This window comes from Petaurus breviceps, unplaced genomic scaffold (genome assembly GCF_028583685.1).
Source record: "Petaurus breviceps papuanus isolate PSGF00001 unplaced genomic scaffold, PetGlider_PUasm1.0 186, whole genome shotgun sequence".
Classification (NCBI taxonomy): Eukaryota; Metazoa; Chordata; class Mammalia; order Diprotodontia; family Petauridae; genus Petaurus; species Petaurus breviceps.
Window position 1 is genome coordinate 705,011 of NW_027185798.1, and position 25,716 is coordinate 730,726.

The window sequence follows — 25,716 nt, forward strand, 5'->3', positions numbered from 1 at the left end:
CCTTATTTACTGAATTGGAACTTTGTGCCAGGGGCCCAGCTCTGTGCGCTTCTGGAAAGAATAATCATGTCTTCTTTGATACTAATCTGGATCCTGGGTAATACAAGTCAGATATGTTTTGGGGTTTGGGTTTTTTTTTTTTTTGCTTTTTGGAGGGCAGTTGGGGTTAAGTGACTTGCCCGAGGTCACACAGCTAGTTTTTGTGTTGTGTCTGAGGCCGCATTTGAACTCAGGTCCTCCTGACTCCAGGGCCCGTGCTCTATTCACTGCGCCACCTAGCCACCCAGTCAGATGTTTTACAAAAACTTCAGCAATGACTGGTGAACACACCACACTGGGATGGTCTATGTGGAGTGTTTTGATCCATCCTGGACCTTGTTGCCCTCCTGGGTGTTGCTTCCCCAGCTTTTGAGGTCATTTGGGGTCCGAATAACATAGATGCCCTTGGCTACACTCTTCTCTGGGCTCCCATCTCTCTGTGCCTAGCATACAACTTTAGACCCCCTGACCTCACCCCTGGTCCATGCGCTGGGAAATCTTGATGTACTGAACTCCCCAGTCAGGCTACTCTGGCTGGACCCCTTCCCTAAGGCCCAAAGACTTTCCAGGCTATCTTTTTGTGAGGACCTAGAATGTCAAAAAGTTCTTCCTGTATAGCTTTTCCTTGGGTTTCATCATCCCTCAAGCTTTTGTTGTTCGTATCACTGCTACAGTAGTTGTGGGAGAGCTGGGCTCTCCCACCTCCAGTTTTGCCCAGTGGAATTCCCAGCTCCCTTCAATGAGGCTCAAGGGCCAAATCCCGCACTGGGTCAGTCTCAGTCCTCAGTCTCTTTCTGCAAATCGTGAGCGCTCTTCAATCCTCCATCACTGAAGTTATATTATTTCCTATTCTGCATCCATGTTGTTTTATTCCAACAGAATGTGAAGCTGATTGAGGGAAGGAACTATTTCATTTTTGTCCTCATAACATCTGACACATTTAATAAGCATCTCTTCAATTGAGTTAATTCTCAAGGGCAAATACGTGAGACAACAAATCTCTGCAGAGAAAGTAAGACTGACCCCAGTGAGCCACCTAGCCCACAACACACTCCCATGAAGAACTCTGGTTGAATTTATTTCTTTTCTTATGGCTAGTCAACCCTAGCCTCATTTTGGAAGTGAGGGGGGGGCACCATAGTGCTTAGAGCTCCAGGCCTGGAGTGAGAAGATTCACGTTCCTGAGTTCAAATCTGGTATCAGACACTTCCTAGCTGTGTGACCCTGGGCAAGTCACTTCACCCTGTTTGCCTCTGTTTCATCATCTGTAAAATGAGCTGGAGATGGAAATGGCCAACCACTCCAAGATCTTTGCCAAGAAACCCCCAAATGGGGTCATGAAGGGTTGAACACAACTGAACAAGTATTTTAAAACCATGTAAAAATAAATGCGTAATTCATCTAATTAGCACAGTCATAGCAACTTCAAATAAACTTTAAAATGTTTTTAATTATGTTTATTACAAAAATTACAATCTTAAAAATGTTTCACATAAGTAACCGTTTTATAATACATTTCTTCCTGATGTTAGAGTATCTCTGAATTCACCAGGAGATGATTTAGGATGCTGCAAACATCAGGAGAGGCAGTGCAATGTAAAGGCCACAGTGCTGGACTTGGGAGTCTGGGAACCCGGGCTTATCTGCTGACACTGCCTGTGTGCCCAGGGGCCTGCCCCGAGCTTCTCTGCACCTCAGGGCACTATGAGATGATGTTAAAGACAAACCTGTGGGGCGAGTACCCAAACCAATGAAAGCCGCAGTCCTTGAAAACAGACTATTGCCTTGTTGCTAACTCATGCTCGAAGAGGCCACAGGGACCATCCAGTCCAGTTGATTGCTTAACAGGAATCTTTTCTGCACCATCTACAATAAGCCATGTCCAAGTGAAGAACTCCAGGGAGAGGGGACCCTCCGCCTGACAGGGCACCTTACTGTGCTCTTGGCCAGCTCCCATCATGAAGCAGTTCTTCCCCATGAGTCACAATTAATCTCTTCAGCTTCATCCAGTGCTCCACTCAAAGCTTGTTCCCTTCCCCATGAAACCTAACCCTGGCCTCCCTCCCAGCCGTTCATGTCGCTCTCCTCCTCCAAGTACCCGGCATGCACTTAGGTGAGAAGTCAGTTCCTTTCCGATAGACCGTTGCGTTGTCTTTTCATCCCCAGTGCCCAGCAGAGTGTCCTGCACTGGGTGCTTAATGTTTGCTGAACTGATAAAGTCCTTCAGGCTCTGAGTGACCAATGCTCACAAGCCACCTGTACAGTAAATGCTCTACCCTGTTCCCCATTTTGAAAATCCAGACAGTTTCCTTTTTCCAGGTCTGTTCTCCAGAAGCTCTCCAAGAAGACCGACACCAGCCAATTCTTTCAGAACCCTACGAGGTAGCTTGTCTGGTCTGCGTGACTTGAACTCGTGGAGAGCCAAGGGTCCTGTTTCCATTTCCTTATTTATCTTGGGTTTTAACTCCCTTTTGATCATTTTGTTTCTCTTTTCTAGTCCAAGGGTACTTGATAGAGAAAACAGAAATACATTTGGAGCCCCTCTGTCTTCTCTCTCCTGCCCATTATTCTTGACCCAGTCTTGGCCAGCAGCAGTCACATATCCTGCTTTGATCTTCCTCTCATTCCACACATAGCTAAAAACACACAGAGTACAGCCAGTCCTTCCTTGCTGCCCCTCGGTCTGAGTGGCTGTGACCTGGGGCTGTCCTTGGCCTAACCCTAAGTCCTTCTGCTTCCATTCACAGAAGGCAGTGGAAGGACTGTGGATGTGGGGCTGGAGGCCTGGCTTCACTAGAGACTTCTGATTTGTTTCCTCATTTGTAAAATGATTTCTCTAAGGTCCTTTCCAGCACTAAATTGCATCATCGATGAACAGATCCAATTCTCAATCCAATATTCTCCCCAAGTTTCCAAGTGACTTTCCTGCTTTGGGCAGGGAGCTCAAGTCTTGAACCCTGGCACCTTTTTTTTTGGGGGGGGGTGTTAGGGGGGAACTTTTCTGGCTTCCCATAAGCCTAAGGTTTTTCTATGAGAGGCAATGTCACTCTTCACCTTTTCACAGTCAAGTGTAATGAGGTTTCTATAAAGTCAACATCTTGTAAAAATTGGCAACATGGAGCTGAGTGAGGAGATGAGGTAGATAGACTGTGAGTGGGTCCAGTTGTGAGGCACCTGGGAGGGGTGCTTCTCCTGGGGAGGTGCAGCAGGAGACAGCCCAACACTGCCAGGAGATGACCTGGGCCCAGGATAATTCTCAAGAGCCCATGGCCGCAGCAGAGAGCAGTCTGGGCCAACTCAAGGGGCCTCAGTGTTCATTACCTGAATGCTTTCACCTGGGACATTTCCAGTTACCTTTTCATCACTGCTGTGAAGGAGACCTACAAGGGACAGAGAACACCAGGGCCTGTGAGTCAAGGACTCTACAGATCTCCTAGCTGAGGGGGTTTCTTTTGTACATCCCTGTTTTTATTATGGTAACAGCCCTGCTGGCATCTGCAGAACCCTGCCCCCTCACTCAGACCTTTCCAGCTCTGCCACTGTCTTCATGTTATCCCAAATTGGGGCAAACGCGGTGAAGGTAGGGGCCAAAGCCCTCACCTCACCCTAGGGTGCAGACTGCAGAAAGATGAAGATGTAGATTCTGGAAATACCTAAGAAGGCCTCAGGAAATGCAAAGTGAAATTCAGCTGGGAGGCATTAAATCGTTGGGAAGAAGGAATTTGATACCAGCTGAGATCCCGAAGTAGCTGAAAGGCCGTCTCTGTGCCAGACTACAGCCTGTGACCCCAGACACAAAGACATGGACCCATGTTCTTTTCTATGCCCTGACTGACCTAGGTGGCAAGTGGACTTGGCGGCCAGCAAAGACCAGCTTCTAGCACCCTGGGGATCAGCATTTATGAGGCCACAGCTTACAGTGGTGGCATTCTGGCCCAAGATAAAGAATGGTCTGATGACAGGCAGTTTCACACCTTGCCAGGTGAACTGGGAGTCAGCACCTCCTCCCTTCCAGAATGTGTCTGGGTGGCAGCATCCATGCTCAGGAGACCCTTTGGATTCCTGCAGCTCTTACAGTGAATTGTCTGTGTGTGAGGCCCCGTCTCCAGCAAGGTCACTCCTGAGGCAGAGCCTTCTGCCCCATCCATGTGCCAAGCCCCACTCCTTCCCAGAATCCCCTGGTTAGGACACCTACCTCCTGCAGGAGCTGCCCCAGTGTCTCCTGGCTTCGAATAGGCCTCCTACAAAAGGATGGGGGATAGAGGGTGGTCAGGAGGTAGCCCCTGACACAAACCCCACACAATGCAGATCCCTGCAGGAGTGATGTGCAGGATTCACAGGACATGGGTTCTGGGGGAACTTCATCATGGCACTTGGCTACACTGGGCTTCATCATCCTTTGGCTTCTCAAAGACCTGCTATGGGTCCCACTCTGCCCTGACACTCCCTCACTGACCAATAGAGCTGGTCTTCTGTGGCCCCCAAATGAACCCCCTAGGCTTGGCCTGAAGCCAGGCATGACAGTCCTCCAATTGGATCCCACACGTGGAACCTTCTTCATTTGGGATTGTCTGTAAGAGCATGCCTTGCACTGGTAGGGCCTGAGGACCAAGCCAGGGTCCCTTGACCCCATGAGATGGAAGAAACAGAGAAGACAGAGGGTGGGGCCGCTCAGGAGGCAGCAGGTCATGAGAACAGGGAGGACGGGCTGCCTTGGGGCACATGTACCTGTCTATCTGGGTTGCTATGATGATGGTGAAGTCTCCCTCTATGTCAGGCAGGTAGGTGGAGGGCACGATCTTGTAGCTGCCCGAAGAGAGTCGACATAGCTGGCTTACTTCCTGCACATAGCGGTGAGGCACGCAGCTGAGCAAGGGCTCAAGCTGGAACAGGGAGGAAGCCCCCCGAGGCCAGCCCCCCTCTGGCATCTGAGGAGAGGCAGAGAGAAGGCAGGGAAGTATTTATCCTTTATGACAGGAGGGCTGCTATTCAGAAACAGCCCCCGCATCTCTCAGGCCTGACGTGCACCTGAGAAGTGACTTTGTATGAAGTCCTTCCAGCTGAAGCTTGGTAGGACGAAGGGTCACTTGCATCGGAAGCCTTCCTCATTCCTAGGCCTTAGCAGGGTTCTTTTCCCTGTGCTCACCAAACCCCTTGGGCCCCATGTGGTGGCCTGCCTGACGTGAACTCCAGCAGAAAGGCACAGAATCAGCCTGGGAGCTATTCTCAGAGACGGAAAACAGGATTTGCTCCTGAAAAACGCTCAGGCTTTGAGGGAGGCCTGCAGGAGATACAGCTGCACCTTCTGGGGAGAAGGCAGAAGACTTCCAAATCTGTATGTCCAGCCCTGACCTTCGTGGCCCCCGGCCTGCCTGCCTGCAGGGCACTCCCTACTGAATGAGGGAGCACAGATCACTGAACCACAGCGACAGTCCCCAGAGTTCCCTGGCATTAGAATATTCACTAGTGATATACTACACCGATGTGAAAGCACCAGTTCATAGGAAGAAGCTGGATAAACAAAGTTCTGGGTAGAACTAATGTCACTTTAGGCATCTGTTCCTACCTTGCGCCCTTGTGATTGATGGGTTTTATTTTCCTGGCTAAGGGCCTTGTCTGTCTTTTCCCTATTCTGTGATCCCCAAACACAGAATATTCGCCAGCAAGCAAAGATCTAAGAAGCTCTGCTTTGTCTCTGGCACTAGGGACACAATGACAAGAAGCAGCCGTCTCTCCCTCTGGCAGGTGACTCTTGATAGGGGGAGATGAGATGTGCATGTGATACATGTACAAAGGGAATGTACAGTGTGTGTGTGTGTGGGGGGGGCTTCATGTAGGAGGGGGTGTCTGAGGGCTTCTAGGAGGCAGAGGGGAGGAGTGCTGCTCCTGGCCTGGGGTCTGTGCAAAGGCCAGGTGGGCAGGCTAGAGCTGTCCCTGGTGCTGACCATCATAACTGACCCATCCACTCTGAGAAACTGAGGCCCAGACAAGTGAGACTTGCCCGAGGCCTGGGAGGCCGTGTCAGAGCCAGGATCTGAATCTAGGTCTCTGGCTGCCTCTAAAGCCAGCATGCTCTTCTCAGTACTCAGCCATACTGGGTACTTCTCAAATACCAAGTCCAGAAGTGAAGGTAAAGCCCTAAGTTTCAAATGGGAAAATATGAAATATCTAGAACCCCCAGAGCAAACAATCATCTCCCGTGAGCCTTAAACAAAAAAAACAATTTAGCTTTGTGGAAGGGTGTGCTGCTTGGCCAAGGCAGGATGCTCAGGACAAAACCTGGCAAACAGGGAGAAGAATGAAGGAGGTGTCTCCCCATTGCCCGGACTACCCCCAAAATTCAGACCCGCGCAGGGGAAGGGCCAGAGTGGCTCCCAAGTAGACGTTCACAGCCTGGCTGAGCCAGACTCAGAATTCCAGACTGGCGGGGGCCTCTCAGGGTTTCCTGGACTCAGGATAACCCATAGCAAGCCTGGTCTCTCCCAGATCCCTGGGCACTTTGATGGCAAGCCAGCCAGAAGTCCTAGAACCTAAGCTAGCTAGCTTCTGCTCAGTGACTCGCCCCAGTGTACTCATCCCCTTGACCCCTGACTCCCGGCCAGTCTGAATTACCCTGCTGGGAAATCCTAACCTGCAACAATCGCAGAGAATGCTCCCAAATTCCTGGGCCCCTCTGTGGCTCTCCGGGGAGCTGCCCCCACAAGTCTGTGGGATGGCTTCTCATGGGTCAGGTAGGGCCTTCACTGGCCCTGCTCTGAGGAGCATCCCTGCCCTCTTGTCTGCCACAGCAGCCTAAGTCAGAGACCTTGGGTCCTACACGGAGCACACCTACCAGACACAAAACCCTGGGGCCCCCAGAAGACAGAAAACATACCTGGAAGATGTGGAAGCCGATCGGGTGATACTCGCTGTCCTGGCAGTGCTGACGCAACGTGACTCGGATGCTTCGGGGGCCCGTGCCCAGGGGGACGTTGAAAGGGAAGCAGGGATTGCTGGGATACGATGGAAAGTTCCTGCTGCCCCCCGCGGTGCGCCCACTTCTCCAGCAGCCTGTCAGCTGCACTGTCTCCCACTCCCCGGAAGGAAAGTCTTCATAGGAGGAGGCACTGCCAGAGGGTGGCCTGATCTCACTGCCCAGTGAGAGGAGGACAGAAGGGGAGAGGTGTGAGAACAGGGCGGGGGGTCTGGGGCTCCCTTGGCTGCTGGGAGCACAGCTGAAAGCAGCCCCAGAGAAAGCATGCAGCCCATGGGGACCCTAGGGTGGCCGCTCCACACTGAGGACCTCGGGGGGGCTGCTCCACACCGGGGACCCTGGGGGGGGGGCCGCTCCACAGCCCACCAAGAAGGGAAGCTACTCAGGAATCCCTCCCTTTGCTCCCCTCACCTCAGAGAGATTCTGCCACTAGAAAACGCTCGCAGCAGGAAGTGCCCAGTGGCATCTTTCAGGAAGGTGCTGGGGACCACCAAGTAGTAGCCAGGAGAGAGGGTGCAACGAAGGTGGACTTCCCGGTCATATGCATGGCAAGCAGTGCCCACCACAGGGGGGGCAGACAGAACCCTCGGCAGGTTGACCCGCTTCTTCTCCACCTGTGAAATGTGATTAAGGGAGAATCCAGCCCCACTCGACCCCTCCCTCTGCTGTGGGGCCTTGCTCTGCTTCCCTTCTCTGGGAGTCACCTGAAAACCCCAAGGGACCCAGGTCATTCATTCAGTCAGGCAGAGGGGTGCTCAGGCCACAGGGAAGACCCCACACCGCCCCCTGGGGGACTCCAGGAGAAGCTGAGCTCCACCTGAAGTCAGTGTGGCCAGGAGACCACAGAACAGGGGGCATCATGGGAACCTGGCTGGAGTGCAAAGTGGACTTTATCTGGACAGAGACGACACATGGCCTGGGCCCAGGACCTTCTATTAAGAACCTGTGCCAGGATATGAGATGCTCCAGAGCTCAGGAAAGAAGCCCAGCTCTGGCAAAGGGTCCATTCTGAGAATGACTGAGGACAGCCAGCCCCCACTATAGCTCAGCACACAGAAGAATGAGTAAGTGTAGGCACCACAGACTTAGAAAATTTATCTGCAAATCTTGGCTCTGAAGAATGTCACAGAGAAAGCACAAGCTTCTTGCAGGGGGACTAGAACACATGGCTTGCCCGATTCCCTGCCAGCCCCCCTAGGTGACTCCCGCAGCTGACGCCAAATGGGACTCCAAGGCCTGAGAACATGCTGTCTGCATTTCTGGGTTCAGGTGAGAGGAAATGAAGTCAGAGAGATGCTGGGAAGGAATCCACCCCCACTCACCAATCACCTCCCTGAGATTCCCCTCTTCCTTTCTGGTTATTTCTACAAAGACAGTGGAGCCTTAGGGACAGAAGCTTCCAAAGTACTGCCAGACCTGGCTGCCCAGGAGGCTGTATGCCCCAAAGGGCAGCTTTAGGCGGCTGGAGCCTGACAGGCTCGCCAATGTAACTGCAAGCTCCTCTTTACCATCCCTGCATCAGGCGACCTCAGGGATGGCCCTCCCTTCCCTCAAACACAAAGAGAGAATGGTACTGGAGCTGTAGAAAGGAGGGCCAGACTAGGATAAGCACCCCCTGGGGCACCCACAGAAAGTGACAAGATTGTCATGGCTTGTAGATTCCAGGCCCCCAACGAACAGTGAGATCCAATGGCAACTACTCCAAACTTGCCCCAGACGCCTCCCCCTAACCAGGGGTATGGCTCCTCTCCTCCTCCCCTACAGCCCCGGCCCCAATGGGTCCCACTGTCCTCTTGCCAGAACCTCCCCTGTAAATGGTAGTACAGACTGGGAAGAGCCCTTTGGGTCCTCCCTGCATCAGGTGCCTCAGGAGGCAGCTGAGTGGCGGGGCTCTGTCTGCTGATGCTGATGTGATGTTGACATTGCATCTCCAGACACAGGACAGGCACCTCTGGGCAGCACAGCAGAGTGACATCATTTCTATTAGCTTTGGGAACATTTCACAGAATCAGCTTTCATAATTATTATTACTTCCTCTCCTACTTTGTTTTCTTTAATTTAATTTTATTTTTTGCAGGGGGAAGGGCAGGGCAACTGGGGTTAAGTGACTTGCCCAAGGTCACAGGGCTAGTAAGTGTTGTGTCTGCGGCCAGATTTGAACTCAGGTCCTCCTGACTCCAGGGCCAGAGCTCTATTCACTGCACCGCCTCGCCACCCCCTCCTCTCCTACTCCGGGCAAGTCGGATGCATTTTAGTTTTTGGAGTGTCACCAGTCAGGGAAAGCAACCCAGAAACATGATAGGCAGCACAGGGCATTTCAAGTTTGGTACTATCAGCCAGACTGCCTTTGGCGAGTTCCTGGTGGTGTCCACCGCCCCCCCATTAGTCTGTCAAGGCCACTGGATGCTACTCAGGAAGGACAAAGCACTTTCCTCAGCAAAAGACCTCTGGCTCTTTCCCTGTTTCTCTCCTGTTTGGTTGTTACCTTCCACACGTGCAGTCCCACTGCTTGGTATTCCTTCCCTGGGAGGCCTTGCGGGCTCAGGGCGGTTCTGCTGCCTTTGCTTGGAGGTGGAGCCAGGATCCTGCCCGCCCAGTCGGCCTGGCACATTTGGGGTCTCTGCAGGAGGGCGATGCACACCTCACTTGGTTCTAAGACCCGCAGCCAGAATTTGGGATTGCTAGGGAAACTGCTGTTGTTTCGGCAACCTCCTGCAGACTGCCCTTTGACCCAGGCCCCAGGCAACTTCTGAGTGTGACGTAACACCTTTGCTAGGACAGAAACACACAGAGCATGTCAGTGTGGGGGAAAGGAGGCCACTCTGCCTCTACTTTCTCTCTGTGCTCAAGGGAAAATGATCAGTTAAAGCTGGAAGCTGCACTAATGACCCAAATAAGGATTTTGTTCCCTGAGGAATGTGAGGCAATCTCATCCTTCCCTAAAGAAGAGAGTCTTTCTAGGTTACAGGAGGAAAGCTGAACACGGATCTGCTCAGAGTCCTACACCAAGGCCAAAGGGAATCCAAGATAACGTAAGGGCTGCTTCCGATGCTCCGGAGGCCCAGGTGCCTCTGCAAGGCCGCTCTGAAGTGAGGCAGCCAACTCGCCCTCCCTGGGGCCCACCTACCAGTATAGAGGCTCTGCAGGTGGCCCTCCTCTGTCATTGGGTAGCTGATGGTAATCTCATCAAATTCCCTGATAAACTCCTCTTCTTCAACCCAAAATTCCCCTTCCTGGAGCTGGGCCAAGAGTTCTGAAGCATCTGCTGGATCTAACTGGCTCCATCCTTCACCCCTGGAGGAAGAAACCCAAGCGAGATCAGTCTGAGTGCAGAAGAGATGGCCCATCACCACGGCGGGGGTGGATGCCAACCATGCGTGCCCACTGGCAGCATCTTCCTCAACAAAGTGCCTTTCTCCAGGTCCTGGGAATTCCCAGAATCTGGTGGCTTGTGTGTCTTTGTGTCCCAGGTCCTTCTCATACATCCTAGAGACTTGGAAGCCTATCCTGGCCCTCCTCAACAACATCTCTCCAGTATCTCTCAGGGCCACCCTGCTGCTTTTCTTCCTGGAAAAGGGGTTAAGATGCTGACTGTGGTAGGAAGGAGGGCCAAACATCGGTAGGTGGGGGGAGCCAGGGGGGCTGGGAGAGGGTGAGGGGTCTCAGTTCACACACTGGCTTCTCCAGGGTCAACAAGAGCCTGCACAGGGCTGGCCTGCACAGTCACATGCTCCAGGGAGACCCTGATCCAAAGCTGAACAATCAAAAGTCACAGCAGGGCCTGGGAGCGTTCTCAGGGACCGTCTGGTTCAGTGTTCTCATTTCATGGATGAGGACACAAGGGCCAAGAGAAGGGACCCGACCTGGAAGGGCTGCAGGGGCGAGAGCCCTGGCCTTGCGGTCTAAGGAGCTAAGGTGGCATCTCAGCCTGTCCTCAACATGCTGAAGATGCTAGGCCTTCATTTCCACATTGGTGAAATCCAGACGTTGGACCAGATGACTTCCAAGCCCCCTCCAGCCCCAAACCTAGGACTCTTGCCCAGGGATGAGCCAGGATGAGAACTTGGGTGTCCCCAGTCCCAGCCTGGTGCTCATTCCCTGACACCACATGGAAGTCTACTGCCAGCAGAGTCTTCTTGGGTTCCTGTCTATGCAGCCAGCTCCAGCACACGCCAACACGTAGGGCAGTTGCTGGGGTCAAATTCACTTTCTTCCTAGCTGGGGAACTGTGGGTGAATCACCTGAGCTCCACCTTCCTCTGCTTCCTTGTGCGAAATGGAGATGAGCAGCACCTGGGTCACCATGAGGGTCAAAGGGGCTAATATTGATAAAGCACTCTGCCAACCTGCAAGGGCTCAGCAGGAATGAGCAGTCCTGGCACGGGGCCAGGTGACCACCTGCAGAGCAGAGGATGGCAAGCTGAAGGGCCAGGATTGGCCAGATCACCAGCAACCATCTGGTGGACACAGAAATCACATCATCACCAGTGACTTCACAAGGCTGTTGGCAGCAGATGATGAAGGGACAGATAAATGTAGACTCCTCCCAGAGCAGAGCTCTGGCAGCGAGGATCACGTGGGCCAGAAAGTGGGAGACCCAGACTTATGTCCCCAGACCTCACGCACAAGTGTTTCAGCACCCAGCTGTCCCTTCTCAAAACCACCCGCCACCTCTTCCAAAAACCCGGGACCAAGCTGGTTTCTGCAGTGCACTGTGACTCCTGGGGCTGCCCTCGCCCCTGCCCCAGCCACTCACTCCTCTCTCCAGGGCCCTCGCCAGCACCGTCGACCCCACGGGTTCAGAATCCGGAGTAACAGCACCTCCCTTCCTGAACTGCTGTGCAGCTCCCGCACGTCTGAGATGATGAAGGCGTGAAACTCCCCTAATTCACTGGCACCTGCGGGAAGAGGAGTGGCAGAGTCACTGAGTGATGAGGAGGACAGTGAGGCCCAGCCCCGATGGGGCACTGGCCTTGGCCCTGACGACACGGCCGCCTTAAGGGCTCTGCTGGGGCACGCCCTGGGCACAGCCCAGATGCTGCCAACTTCACTTAACTGCTGTCTGTCTTTGGCACAAGGAAAGGCTCATTCTGGGGAGGGAAACACAAAGCACTGACTGGGATGTCAAAACAGAAGTCTTCAATGAGACTTTTTTAAAAATTATAAAATGCAAGTCCCTGTTGCACAATGAGAATGAGTTTCCTTTCTCTCCGTGTAACTCTAAAAAGCCTTGAAGAATGAGGGCAGGCCTGCAACTTGAATGGGTTCCCATTGTTGTTTGTTGTATCCAACTCGGTGACCCGTGTGGGGTTTCCTTGGTAAAGATACTAGACTGGTTTGGTCATCTCCTTCTCCAGCCTCATTTGACAGATAAGGAACTGAGGCAAACAGGGTGAAGTGACCTGCCCAGGGTCACACAGCCAGGAAGTGTCTGAAGTCACATTTGAATTCAAGACGATGAAACTTCCTGACTCCAAGCCTAGCCCTCTAGGCACCATGGTGCCACCTGGTTGCCCCAATGGATCCCTAGCCATCTGCCATGGCCCAGAAGTACCTTCTCCAGGAAAAAAAGCAGAGGAGTTATTTGGAAACATTTCTCTACCCTTTATTTCTTCTTTTTTTTTTAATTTTTTAAAAAAAATTTTTTTAAGCAATCGGGATTAAGTAATTTGCTCAAGGTTACACGGCCAGTTATTTCTGGGTGTGGTGCTAAGTATCTGAGCCCGGATTCGATCCAGGTCATCCTGATACTGGAGCTGGTGCTCTTACTCGCTGAGCCACCTGGCTGCCCCTAAGCAATTGGGGTTAAGTAACTTGCCCAAGATTACAAGGCCAGGTGTTTTTGGGTGGGTGCTAAGGTGAGCCCGGGATTTGATCTCCAGGTCATCCCGACACTGGAGCCGGTGCTCTTACTCGCTGTGCTACCTAGCCGCCCCCCTTTATTTCTTCTTTAGGAGGTTAACCATGTAGTCAAAAATCCATCCAAAATCACTGTGGGTGGCAGAGTGACTTCTAGTCACTGGGCAAATGTATACATGTGAGTTTTCAAGTGTGTTAGAATGTATAGAGGAAGATAAAGGGGAACTTCCGAGGCAAAACGCAAGCCCGTGAACATCCTGGACACACTTGCGGAGATAAGGAATTCCTGAAAATGGACGTGGCGAAAGCAGCACAAGAGGACGGCTCTCCAGCCTTGTAAGGGCTAAACATCTGACTCCACTTCAGAAACTCAGAATAAGGATTCACACTTGGTCCATCAGTGCCTGGGAAGGCGCTGATGTGAACAGTCCAATAAAGAGAGCCCTAAGAGGCAAAGACAGAGATAGAAGAGAGAGAAAATAGGGAGGGAGCACCTGGTAGAAGTAAAAACACTGAGTGAAAAGGGTGCCCCAGCTCAGAGAAATGGGCTAAGGAGTTGAGAGCCTGCAGGGGCCAAGGAACATGCCAATGAGGGCAAGGGGGGGAGCGGGAGGGTACCCAAAAGGGAAAGATGCCACTTCTCCAGGAGGGCCCCGGGACAGAGCCTGGAAACCCAGGGAGACAAAGCTGGAAGGAAGAACACTAACTGTTCTGGGAAAGGGCCTGAACACGACAAAGTGGACTCTACACAAGGCAACCTGTGCCAGCTCAATGGCCTGAATGTAATTTATACTATGAAATTCCCCAAGCGAGGAGCAGGAGCCCACACCTGTGGCCCAGGAGCAACGTCCTCCATGTACAAATCCTCCCTGTTTTCTGGTTTCCAGTGGTGTCAGCAAAAGAAAGCTACTGAGATCCGGGGTCCAGGATCAGAGGAGGAAAGCAGTTTGGGGAAGGAAGCCTTCTGGTAGGGGGAGATGCCTCACCTCATCCTACAGCCTTGCCTGGAGGTGAGGAGCAACGGGGCTTCTGAAAGCCTGGTGGGCTGGTGAGGGCGCTGAGACTTAAGGGAGGAGAGGCGTCCAGGTGGAAGGGACAGCCTCCCGGGCAGTGTCCCAGCACGAGCCTGGAGACATTACCTTCCCTGGAGCTGAGCACTGAGCAGCTTATCACACACTGGTCCTTGAGGTCCAGCAGCTTCCGGAAGGTCCTCTGCTCCAAGCTGCTGGGACTGCTCAGCTTGTCCCCATTTCTTCCTGGGTCCTTCAGGCTCCACCTTTCCGCCAGACCTCCAGTTAGATCCACCAAGGCATCTGCCACCTGCCCTGCCCACAGGTATTCATAGGACCCATACACCCTAGGAAAACGCAATGGTGACGATGACGATGACATGTGTCTCGGCCCTACGACCCTCCTCCCTCACGCTCCCTCTCTCGGCCTCCCCCTCACCTCCTCACGTCACCTCACATCTCACCTTCCTGCTCTCGGCACAGCAATGGGCAACATCTAGTCCTACTCTACTCATGTACCTTGCACAGTTTCCCGTCTCTCTCCAGACACACCGTCAGTAAGGTAGGTTCACATGAGCCGCTCACTTCCTACCTGTCCTATTTCCATCAAGGTCAAGCCCTGCTTTCCCAGGGAACAGCCCATCTGATCTAAGGAATGAGGCACAAATTTCTGTTTCTGACACAATCAACCTTGCCCAAAATACATGCAAGGCTGTTGGTTCATCCTGCTTTAGCTGACCTCTAAACTCCTAAATGCTCACGTGAGATAAAGTACTATATAAATATCAGCATTATTGTCATTGGCATTGTTGGGACAGAAGCTCATCTTCACTGTGTGACAAAGCATCCAGGTCAGGCCTGGGCCTCCAAAGTCATTGCAATCAATAAGAATCCACAATAATGAGAAGCGAGCAGACACAGATCTCTCTAAACATATCCCTTTCAGATCAATACTGCTGCTCAAAAAGCAAGTGGTGAGTCGGTGTGCTTTGAGAAACTGAAAAGGAAGAGGAAAGCTGGTCCTTTCTCTGGGGAGTTATGTTCTGAAATCCATCCCCCAAACAGATGAAGGGTGAAACCTCTTCACTCCTCCCTTCAGGGTTAACCCCAAACATCAGTTCTGGTCCCCAGGATCCATAAGGCTAAATGGGCTTCCACCGCCAAGCAGAGGAGAGGGGCACCTAAGCGAGCTAGCCCAGGGAGGCTCCAGTCTCCTCTCCCTCCAGCCCTTCCAACAGGGCCCTGGTTGCTGGCACACGTACTTGGCATACACCTTCTCCAGCAAGGGGAGCCAGAACACATCTTCTGTCTGACACTGGGAAAAGCACAGTCGCCCCCCAAGGCAAGGTAGGCGGTCATCCACGGTCACCTCCACCCACTGTCCAAACTGCCACACCCGACAGGTAAAACAGCCACGATATGCTAGATCTTGCCAGCTGGGCTGTCCTGGTGGGATCACCTACCAGAGAGAGAGAGCCGATGAGAAGTCACTAGAAAAAACAGAAATGTCTTGGCCAAAGCAACTCGACCCGTGCGTGGCTTGTTTACCAGAGCCTGGCCATACACCAGCCACTCATCCCAGACACACTTTCTCATGGCTCAGAAAGAGGAGAATTCATTCCTCGTTTTTAGGACATTGTTAGAGCTTGCAGCTGTGATTTCAGCACAGTGGGAAGCTCCCCCCCCAGTGATGAAGATCAGTGTCTGCCTCTTATGGCCTTAAAGAACTGCCTGGGACACTGGGAAATTCATTTAATATGCCATGAACATGGAAATGACTTCTCAGACAAAGATTTCGGGGTCAGATCAAGTGAGCCAACAGCTGAGAGCCATCCTGTCACCTTTCACTGTCAAAAATAAGGCCCAACCCTGAATTGAAATCAAACACTACTCTGGCTGGCTTATAAACATATCTTCAAACTCCGGTGGGTGAGTCCCTTGGAGCTGCCACACCTTAACTACATGGCTGCACTGACCACTCTCTACTCCAGGGATACTGAGCCAATGTCTGCAGGGTGGGGAGGGACAGGATGACTGTCCCTGGACATTGGTGAGCACCTAAAGATTACAGAACACAAAGCTCTGCAATGCCTCTGAAATCCTCACAAGCCTATCTGTGCCTGCAGAGCTGACTTGGCCAAGACCCATCTCTACTCGAGGTAACCCCAAGAGTCTCCTCTGCTTGCTGTCCACACTACCCTGGCCTCATTACGAGACATAAGCACAGCAGCAGGCAGGGATATTTCTCCTCCCAGTGAATTTTTCAAATATAAAGAACAGCTCTATTTCAAATTCTTTAACTGGAAATCCCTGAGGGCAATGGAAAGCTTGGGAGACCTCAGAATCGCACAGAAACCAACTGGCTACAATTAAGCCAGTGAGTAAGCTGGCAAAGCTGGAAGTCTGTGTCTCTGCTTTTGAACTCACCCTGACTGATACCACTTGGCAGGTCCTCACACTTCCAACTAACCATCCTGAGCAGCTACAGCAGAGGCACCTGAAACAGCAAAAACTTCACTGGCCTCTTCCCCAGCTTCCTGCCACCACTCCCTCACTAGCTTTCTGAAGGGCTTCCTGGGTGTAGCAGAGGACACAGGAAAAGAAGAAGCCTGTGCTTTCCAGCCCCAGCAAGGACAGGCAGGGGAGGAGCCCCCTCACCTGATCAAGCAGATGTCTGCTCTTCTGGAGGGCTGCACAGGCACAGAGGAACCAGCAGTCTCCCAGAATCCCTTGCTTTATCTGGCCTTCCTGTGGGTTTTCTGGGAACAATCGAGGAGTGGAACAAATTTCCTAAAATAAAGAAAAACCGTTCCCAGTTAGATCACAATTAGGCAGCAGGGTTACAGGTCAAGTTTTCCCAAGCATCCCCTGTCCTCGTTGGCATACAAAGGAAACAGCTGTGATTTCTGACCTCCAGACCCTCACAAAAATGGAGCTGTAAAGAAGGAACAAGGAGGCGCACATTAACGATCAGACTTGGAGAAGTCCTGTAAGAGACAACACCCGCCCCAGGACAAAGCAACAAAGAACAAATGACGTGAAGACGTGTTGAAGGCATGGCCTGAATCCAGAGGCCGCCGAGCACGCTATGGAGGGTGCCAGGTTCCAATCCCTGCTGGTGACGTGCCCTGATCAGCAATGACGACTTGTTTTCCCAGGGCCCTTCACCCTCAGTAGGGGCCCAAAGGAGGAAGGAAGGCACTCACTGCACAGAACCACCCACACCTAGGTCCTCCTCATGCTCTATAAATAGGCAACAGCGGTGCCCGAGATAAAGTGCTGGGCCCGGAGTCAGGAAGGCTCACTTTCCAGAGTTCAAATGGGGCCTCAGATACGCACCAGTCACTGAACCCTGTTTGCCTCAGTTTCCTCGTCTGTAACATGAGCTGGAGAAGGCAAGGACAAACCACTGGGGGCGCATTCCGCACGACAGAGGACTGACCAGCAGCCTCCCTGCTCTGGGGATCGGACACTTGCGCTGGAAGGAGGCTGTGAGTTCCCCGAGAGCCAGCCCCCTTCCTCTGTCCCCGGTGCTTAGCACGGTCTGTTGCACAGCGGAGGCTTCTTAACTTTATGGGGCCTGGGGGAGCCCGCCTCTCTCCCCCGCTGTCTCCTCTCCTGCCATCAGTCCCGGGGACGCGCTAAGTCCCAGAATCCCCCTGCGCCCCACACCTGGGAGGGCTCCTTCTCACGAGGCCCTCCTGCGGACCCTGTGGGGGAGCCTGCCCCAGGCGGGCTGACCGGGGCCGGGGCCATCCTCCCGGGTCTGTACCCCCCGAGGGAACAGCGGGGCCGGCACAAGCCAGGCACCGAGAGGTTCTGGGGCGCGCGCCGCCCCCGCGTCACCTGCGGTCGAAGCCAGGCGATTTCTCCTCGGAAGCGGACCAGGGGCGTGGAGAAGGTGCAGAAGAGCGAGGAGTCGCGGGCCGGGAAGGCGGCGTCCCGGAAGAGCTCCGTCCCCGGGGGCGGCCCGCTCCCACCCGCCCGCACGTTCGGCATCGCCGCGGGGCATCGGCCGCGGAAGAGCCGAGAGCCGGGCCCGGGCTTGCGGAGGGGGGGGGGGGGCCGACCTGGGAGCACGAGGGGCTGTTACGGGAGGGGCCGGGGGCGGGGCAGACAGCTGGGGGTCCTAACCCCCCAGTAATTAGAACGGCCGGTGACGCCCTCCGCCCGGCCCCCCCCACCCCGGCCCACTCTTCCTCCCGCTTTAGCTCCCGGAGCCGCCGCGGCCGCCGCCGCCCTGAGCCCAGATGGACCGTCAACCACCTCCTGCCACTCCGTCTCCACGGCAACTGTCCCCCTATCGAACCACAGCCAACCAGAACGGCCCCCTGGTGTCACGTGACACACCTGGCGAATGGCGTGGCACTTCCTCTTAGGCCTGGCCAGGCCCTCCGCGCAGCCGCAGACTCCGTCGCCTCCCGTCTGGGGCGCTTGGCTCCCCCTGCTGACGGTCGTCAAGACAAAATAGAAGCGGTCCTTGTCCCTAGGGGCTGCTCTTGCAAAAAGTCACTGCCTTCCCCTGAACCTTCGTTTCTCCGTCTGCATGTAACACTCCCCCAAACTGGCACCCTCAGCCCTGGTTCGGAGTCCCCAGAAGGTGCAGCTGCTACTTCCTCTCAGGCTTCTAGAAGACAGGGGGTGGGTGGAGGATGTATTTCTTCACGAGCCCCCATCCGTGTGCTTCCCAGTAATGATGAGCCGATCACTTCAATTAGCTTTCAGCAAAAGTATTTATTAAAGTATAATAAACAAACATTTACCCCACCAAAACCATGGACACAATGCACACCTGTGAGATGAAACGGAAGGAAGAGAATATATGTAGCAAAGGAGTACTTCCCACGGTGGTCTGGGCAGTTCTGTTCTTCCTTCGGGGGCCCTGAAGAAGTTCCCCTTTAGCCAAGTTCTGTGCTGCGCTCCAGAAGACTTTGTAGAATCCAGAGCCGGCACACCTCTCCACCAGGAGTCACACTGCTGCTGCCCTTGGGGGTCTTTCTGCATCCTTTTTGGCTGCTTTCACTGCTGTCGGCCACCAACATAAGCACTATTACTGCTGCCATTCAGTTCTGATAACGAGATCTCAGGATCTCCCAAACTTACATCATCTGAGCTTACTATCAGGAAAAGAGAGAGACAGAAGGAGGGAGAGAGAGGAGGCCATCTGTTCACAACTGCTACAGTCAAGTACAAGATAGGACTCTCATCCCTTCCTCATCCAACTGTCGGGAACAACTTAAATAATCCTAAAAAGTCCCAAATAATCAGTCTCCTCATGCTACCTATAAAAATAAGGATGATAATGATTGCACTCTACCTTTGTCATAGGTTGTTGTGAGACTCAAAGAACATTATGCTGCCCAGCTCTGATAGACTCAAAATGTAAAGGAGACCTATACATTTGGTTAGGGCCACTGTGTGGGTAAGTTTTCTGATCTGGGCTTATTTGTTACTGGGTTGTTATTGGGATTTTCCCCCCTCTTTCCCTAAATTTTTAATGGGGGAAGGGCAGGGAATCACAATAGTAATATGAAAGAAAAAGCCATTGTAACTTTTTTATTTAAAAAACAGAGGGAGGGAGGGGGACAAAATGTGAAACTCAAGGAATTGTGGAATTGAATCCTGTAAACTAAAAGGAAACAAATTAATTTAAATAAATAAATAAATGAAATTTTAAAAAAACAGTCAGAAGGAAGCACAGACAAACAGGATAGTTTTGAAATCAATGTGTAGAATTTATTATATATTTTGTAAAAAACAAGCAGTACAGATTTACAAAGAACAAACATGATACCAGAGAAAAGATATGAAAGACATCTCCCTCCACTCCTTTGCAAAGAAAGGAGGACCGTGGGTAAGGAACATTGCTAATATTTTCAGATATTTTTCCTTTTGTTGATTGGTTTTCTGATTGCTTTTTCCCCTCTTATTCCAATTTTCTTTTTAAAAAAGGATTCTTTGTTACATAGGGGAGGGATATAGAGGAAATTTTAAGTGATTTATAAACAAAAGTTTTAAAGAAAATATAGCACATGAGCCAAGACTGGGACAGGGGAAGGAAAGCAAGGGACGTGAAATGGAGATTTATTGCCTCACAAAATCTTCTCTGATTTATTGTATATGGAATTGCTCATTATTTTGATGTTTGAGTTCAGAATTTACAAAATAAATCCCAAGGCTATGGAGTTAGTCAAAGCTGGACAGCAGAATTAGAACCCACGTCACTATTGACTCCAATTCTACCACTGCTTCTCAAAAGGGCAAGGATAAATAAAGATGGAATCATATTTGGTAATTGCAAAGCCAGGCTGGGCAGTCCATTTATCAGCCTGGTTTGCTGAGTAGGCACAGCCAGGATACCACCCACCAGGAAGTGTGGTGTAATACAGAGTACTGAGTTTGGGACGAGACTTGGATTCAAATCTTGCCTCTACTACCTAGACTTCCACCTAGAAGCACTGGGTTTAAAAGGGGATGAAAGTGGACAATGTTAGAACTCTAAGGCTCAAAAGCAGCATAAGGAAACCGAGGGAGGGAAGAGCAGCCCTTAAAATCTCTGTCCCTAAAAGGATAAGTTCAGGGCTTCCTCTCCTGTCAGCCCTAGGGAATGGAATGGAAAACTGAGACAGTAGACTGAGGCACTTGAAATCCTAGAAGTGAAGCAGAGAAATTCCCCTGCAGTTTGATGGATGAGTAATGGGAGTAGGGCAGCATCAGTGTGGGGCACTAGAACTCCCCAGCTGACACCTCATTTTTCATATAGCAACCCCAGCAGCTCTAAGGGTTGCATTCTTGAGACAGCTGCAGGGACTCAGCAGAAAAGTATTGGCTTCCACCAATCACCTCAGGAAAGAGATCTCAAAATAAAAATTCCAAGAAACATTATAGGCAAATGGCAGAACTACCAGCTCAAGGAAAAAATACTACCAGTGGCCAGAAAGAAACAATTCAAACATCAGGGAGCCACAATCTGGATTACACAGGATTTAGCAGCTGCAAAATTAAAGGACTGGAGCTCATAGAATGTGATATTCTGGAAGGCAAAAGAACTAAGACCACAACCAAGAATCACCTACCTAGTGAAATTAGGCATAATACATCAAGAGGAAAAACAAATGGTGATCCAATGAAATAAAAGGATTTTAAGCTTTCATAAGGAGAAGACAAGAATTGAACAAAAAAATTCATCTCCAATATCGAGGCACATAAAAAGGGAAAAGAAAACATAAGCGATCCAATGGGGCTGAACTGTTTGTTTACATCCCTACATGGGAAAATGATACTTGTAATTCTTAAAAATTGTACCACTGACAGTACGGCTTGAGGGAATATGTGTGGAGTGTGTGGTATAAGGGACATTTGAGGGAATGATATAAAAATAATGAAGGAATGAGAAGGAAGAGTACACTGAGTGCAGAAGGAAGGGAGAGATCAAACGAGGCAAACGTGAAGCACGTGAAGCGGTGCGAATATGAGCTCACATCCAGAGAGAGATGGGAGGCGGGTGATGGGCATCCTCAAACTTTACTCTCCTCAGTATTGGCTCAAAGACGGAATAATATACACAGTCGGTTGAATACAGAAATCCATCTTACCCAGATGGAGAAGATTAAGTGAAGGGGGTGGGAGGGGTAGTGACAGAAGAGACAGAAGACCAGGGAAGGTAGTAAACAGAAGCAAAACACTGTCAAGGAAGGAAAGGGTGAAAGGAGAGAAAGGACAAAGACAGGAAAAAAAAAAGATGGAGGGAAATACACAGTAATCATAACTGTGGATGTGAATGGGATGAACTCTCCCATAAAGCAGGAGCAGATAGCAGAGTGGATCAAAAACCAGAATCCTACAATATGTTGTTTATAAGAAACACACTTGAAGCAAACAGACACACAGAATAAAAGTAAGGGCTGGAGCAGAATCTGTTATGCTTCAGCTGAAGTTAAAAAAAAAAAAAGCAAGGGTAGAAATCCTGATCTCAGACAAAGCAAAAGCAAAAAAACCTAATTAAAAGAGATAAGGAAGGACACTGCATCTTACCAAAAGGTACCATAGACAATAAAGTAATGTCAATACTAAACATATATTCATCAAGAAGTATAGTATCCAAATCCTCAAAGAAGTTAAGTGAGTTACAGGTTCATGACCAGAGACAGAGAGCATTACACAACATAAAATAGATGAATTTGATTATATTAAATTAGAAAACTTTTGTACAAATGAAACCAATGAAAGCAAGGTTAGAAGGGAAGCAGAAATATAGGAAATAATCTTTACAGTAAGTGTCTCTGATAAAGGCTTCATTTCTCAAATATATAAAGAACTAAGTCAAATTTATAGGAATAAAATCATTCCCCAGTTAATAAATGGTCAAAGGATATGAACAGGCAGTTTTCAAATGAAGAAATCAAAGCTAATTGTAGGTATATGAAGAAGTGCTCTAAATCACTTTGATTAGCAAATTAAAACAACTCTGAAGTACCACCTCACACCTATCAGATTGGTTAATATGACAAAAAAAGGGAAATGATAAATGTTAGAGAGGATGTGGGAAAATGCTGATGCACTGTTGGTGGAGTTGTGAACTGATCCAACCACTCTGGAGAGGAGTTTGGAACTATGCCCAAAGGGCAACCAAACTGTGCATCCCCTTTGACCCAGCAATCCTACTACTTGGTCTGTATCCTAAAGAGATCATAAAAAAGGGAAAAGAACCTACATGTGCAAAAATATTTATAGCAGCTCTTTCTGTGGTAGCAAAATATTGGAAATTGAAGGGATATCCATCAATTGGGGAATGGATGAACAAACTGGTATATGAATAATACTATTGTGCAATAAGAAATGATGAACAGGAAGATTTCAGAAAAACATGGAAAGACTTGTATGAACTGATGCAAAATAAAATGAGCAGAACCAGGAAAACATTGTACACAGTATCAGCAACACTGTGATGATCAGTCATTCATAGAAATGACTCAGCTCTCCTCAACAACACAGTGATCCAAGACAAATATGAAAGATCACAAAGGAAAATGCTATGCACACCCAGATAAAGAATGATGGGTTCCAAATACAGATTGAAGCAGACTTTTTCCACTTATTCTTTTTTGTGTTTCTTTTCCCTTTTGATCTGTTTCTTTTTCCACAACTGTGACTAATATGGAATATGTTTTACATGACAGCACATGTAGAGCCCATATTAAATTGCCTACCATTTTAGGAAGAAGGAAGGGGAGGGAAAAATTTGGGATTCAGAATCTTGTAAAAATGAATGCTAAAAATTGTCTTGACATGTAATTGGGAAAAATGAAATACTATCAAACAAACAAAAACATTAGCTTTATATTTTCCCACCCCAGCCCCCTCCACACACATTTCTCCCACCTTGACTCTACAGAAGTTCAGTGAGCCATGAGGAGCATCTCAGGAATTTAAAGACTATCTTTCCTGGCGCATCCTCAAGACCAGTCCAGACGAGGGCTGGCACAAATTTTGTAGGGCTGGGGCTGCAGTGTGCCCCAGAAAATGTAATCCCGCTCATTCCCAGAGGCCCCCTCAGGAATCTGCAGCTGAAACTCCCGGAGGAGATTTGTAAACACCAGGAAGAGTTCCGCCTTAGCCAGCAGCTCCCCCAAACACACCCGGTGACCTAGAAGAGGAATGGGACCATAAATACCACTTAGGGTGTCTACTCCCCAAGCCACCCATGGAACTAGGCTTTTGGGGCTGTTACCTGCAGAGAAGGGCAAGAAGGCCTCATTGATCACAAAGTTTCCTTCTTCATCCAAGAAGTGCTTGGGATTGAATTGCCATGGGGTCTCCCAGTGTTCAGGGTCATACAACACAGAAGCCAGGTTGGGTAGGATGATTGTGCCCTACAGAAAAGGAAAGAGGAGTTGGGCTGCTGGGCTGGGGGTGGGGAGGCTCAGACAGAAACAAACTAGAAGCAATGATTGGAAGCTAGAAGATCATTTACTGATCATTTCTTCCCAACCTTTCTCATTTTAGAAAAAACTGAATTCCAGGAAAGGTAAGCCACTGTTTAAAACCATACATGTCATTAGCCACAGTGCTAGGACTCAGACTCGGGCTTTCTGACTCCCTGGTCAATTTGATTCAACTCAACAAGCATTTATTGAGTACCTACTATGTGCCAGAGAGAGCTAAGAGTGAAACAGATGCTGTCCCCACCCATTGAGATTCCTTTAGTTCTGTGAGGACAGATGCAATGCATTTAAAGATGAGTATTTGTAAAACATATGCAGCTCAGAGCTGCCTTTTTGTCTCTTTTTCACTGCCTCTTGGAATCTCATCAGGGACCCAGAAATGGTGCCTAGGGTGCCAGAGAGAAAGCAAGGTCTAAGACCCATCAGAAATGAGATTGTCCCTAGGATCTTACTAACCCCTTTGCAACAAAACACAGGCTAAGAGAAAAGCTGATGTTTTTGCAGCCTCTCCCTTTCTCTCTTCCTCTCATTGGGACTGCCAGGGTTGAAAGATGGCTCCAGTGGCACCATTCACCCGCGGCTACTGAATTAACAGGATGCCAGACCATTAGGAATGAATGGGCATCTTCCTAAATGCTTCCTATGTGGTGGTCCTCTATAACCGAGTCTGCTGTGGACAAGTGAACTGTTCTGAACCACATTTGCAACTGAAACGTCGAATTGGAGAGGGTGATAATGTTTTGTTGATCTTGAGAAGGAGATGAAGGTTCTTCTCCCCTTGCTTTTAATGAGCTTCAGGTTTACAAGTAGGGACGGGGACCTCCCCTGCCCAGATGGAAGATCCAGGAAGCAAGGGCACTAAAGGAAGCTAGATCACCATGCCTGGTTCTGCCCTGCTTGGAGGGAAGACTCTGTTTTCTTTTTCATTATATTCTATGCACATTATGGTTGTAGTGAATTGTGTTAGGTGTTTAAATCAATGGGTACAGAGGGAAGTGAACAGAAAATTCCCTCAAGGGGTGGGAGCTGGGAAATGATTGTAAAACTTTATACATTTTGAATATTTTATTTAGTCTCCCAGACAAGAGCTCAGCCTGTTTCCCCAGCATGTGAAAACCACAAGCAGCAGGCTACCAAGGTTAGGGAACAGGGTGAGGCAACTAAGTAGCAGATAGCAGGACCTGGAGTCAGGAAGACCTGAGTTCAAATGTGGGCTCAGACACTTCCTAGTGATCCTGGGCGAGTCACTTAATCCTGCTTGCCTCACCTGTAAAACGACCTGGAGGAGAAAATGCAGACTATTCCAGTATCTCTGCCAAGAAAACCTCCAATGGGGTCACAAAGAATCAGACACAACTGTAAAGACTGAACAGTGAACATCTGTTTCCTCATTTGTAAAACGGGGATCATCATAGTACCAACCTCACAAGGCTGTGAGGATGGAATGAGAAGCGCTTTACAAACTACAAAGCACTCCTATAAATGTTATAGTAATATTGATATATTATGCATAATTGGTAAATTATTTTGTTCAGTCATTTCAGTCATGTCCAACTCTTCGTGACCCCATTGGAGGTTCTCTTGGCAAAGATCCTGGAATGGCTTGCCATTTCCTTCTCCAACTCATTTGACAGATGAAGAAACTAAGGCAACAGAGTTAAGTGACTTGTCCAGGGTCACACAGCTAATAAGTGGGACCATGTTTGAATTCAGGAAGATGAATCTTCCTGACTTCAGGACCCTGCATGCTATGCACTATGGCTCCACCTAGCGGCCCATTATATGTATATATGTAACAATATGAAGATGGCTACTCATGCTTGTTCCCTCAGTGAGACTAGTTCAGTGTTTGAATATGCTCGGTGACAGAGGGAATGTTTTAGCCTACTGAA

At 50.1% G+C, this 25,716-nt stretch overlaps 2 protein-coding genes across 2 annotated transcripts in view; both read right to left on the reverse strand.

Annotated features, from left to right (window-relative positions):
* Positions 1 to 1,469: 1,469 nt before the first annotated feature.
* Positions 1,470 to 17,979, reverse strand: CAPN10 (calpain 10). Its single transcript, XM_069089306.1, has 12 exons — positions 17,727 to 17,979; positions 16,539 to 16,670; positions 15,143 to 15,339; positions 14,010 to 14,227; positions 11,768 to 11,909; positions 10,140 to 10,306; positions 9,498 to 9,784; positions 7,424 to 7,626; positions 6,914 to 7,169; positions 4,768 to 4,967; positions 4,235 to 4,280; positions 1,470 to 3,419 (listed from the first exon to the last, which is right to left on the reverse strand). The coding sequence occupies exons 1-12, from the start codon at positions 17,877 to 17,879 to the stop codon at positions 3,390 to 3,392; spliced, it is 2,031 nt and encodes a 676-aa protein (XP_068945407.1). The 5' UTR covers positions 17,880 to 17,979; the 3' UTR covers positions 1,470 to 3,389.
* A 5,356-nt stretch (positions 17,980 to 23,335) lies between these two features.
* Positions 23,336 to 25,716, reverse strand: part of LOC138162020 (cytochrome P450 2J2-like) — an 11,920-nt gene continuing 9,539 nt past the window's right edge. The window contains exons 8-9 of the mRNA XM_069089136.1: positions 23,611 to 23,752; positions 23,336 to 23,526 (exon numbers count right to left, since the gene is read on the reverse strand). Of these exons, the coding sequence (XP_068945237.1) occupies positions 23,336 to 23,526; positions 23,611 to 23,752 (333 nt within the window). The remainder of the gene's footprint in view (positions 23,527 to 23,610; positions 23,753 to 25,716) is intronic.

What these genes read in the sequence shown, in the direction of transcription:
- CAPN10 (XM_069089306.1), bottom strand. Translation starts at nt 17,879, where the DNA reads ATGCCGAACGTGCGGGCGGGTGGGAGCGGGCCGCCCCCGGGGACGGAG. An exon ending in AGTGGCAGAATCTCTCTGAG is followed by an intron (nt 7,170 to 7,423) that starts GTGAGGGGAGCA and finishes CTCACTGGGCAG; the next exon opens with TGAGATCAGGCCACCCTCTG. An exon ending in TCGGCTTCCACATCTTCCAG is followed by an intron (nt 4,968 to 6,913) that starts GTATGTTTTCTG and finishes GCCTCTCCTCAG; the next exon opens with ATGCCAGAGGGGGGCTGGCC.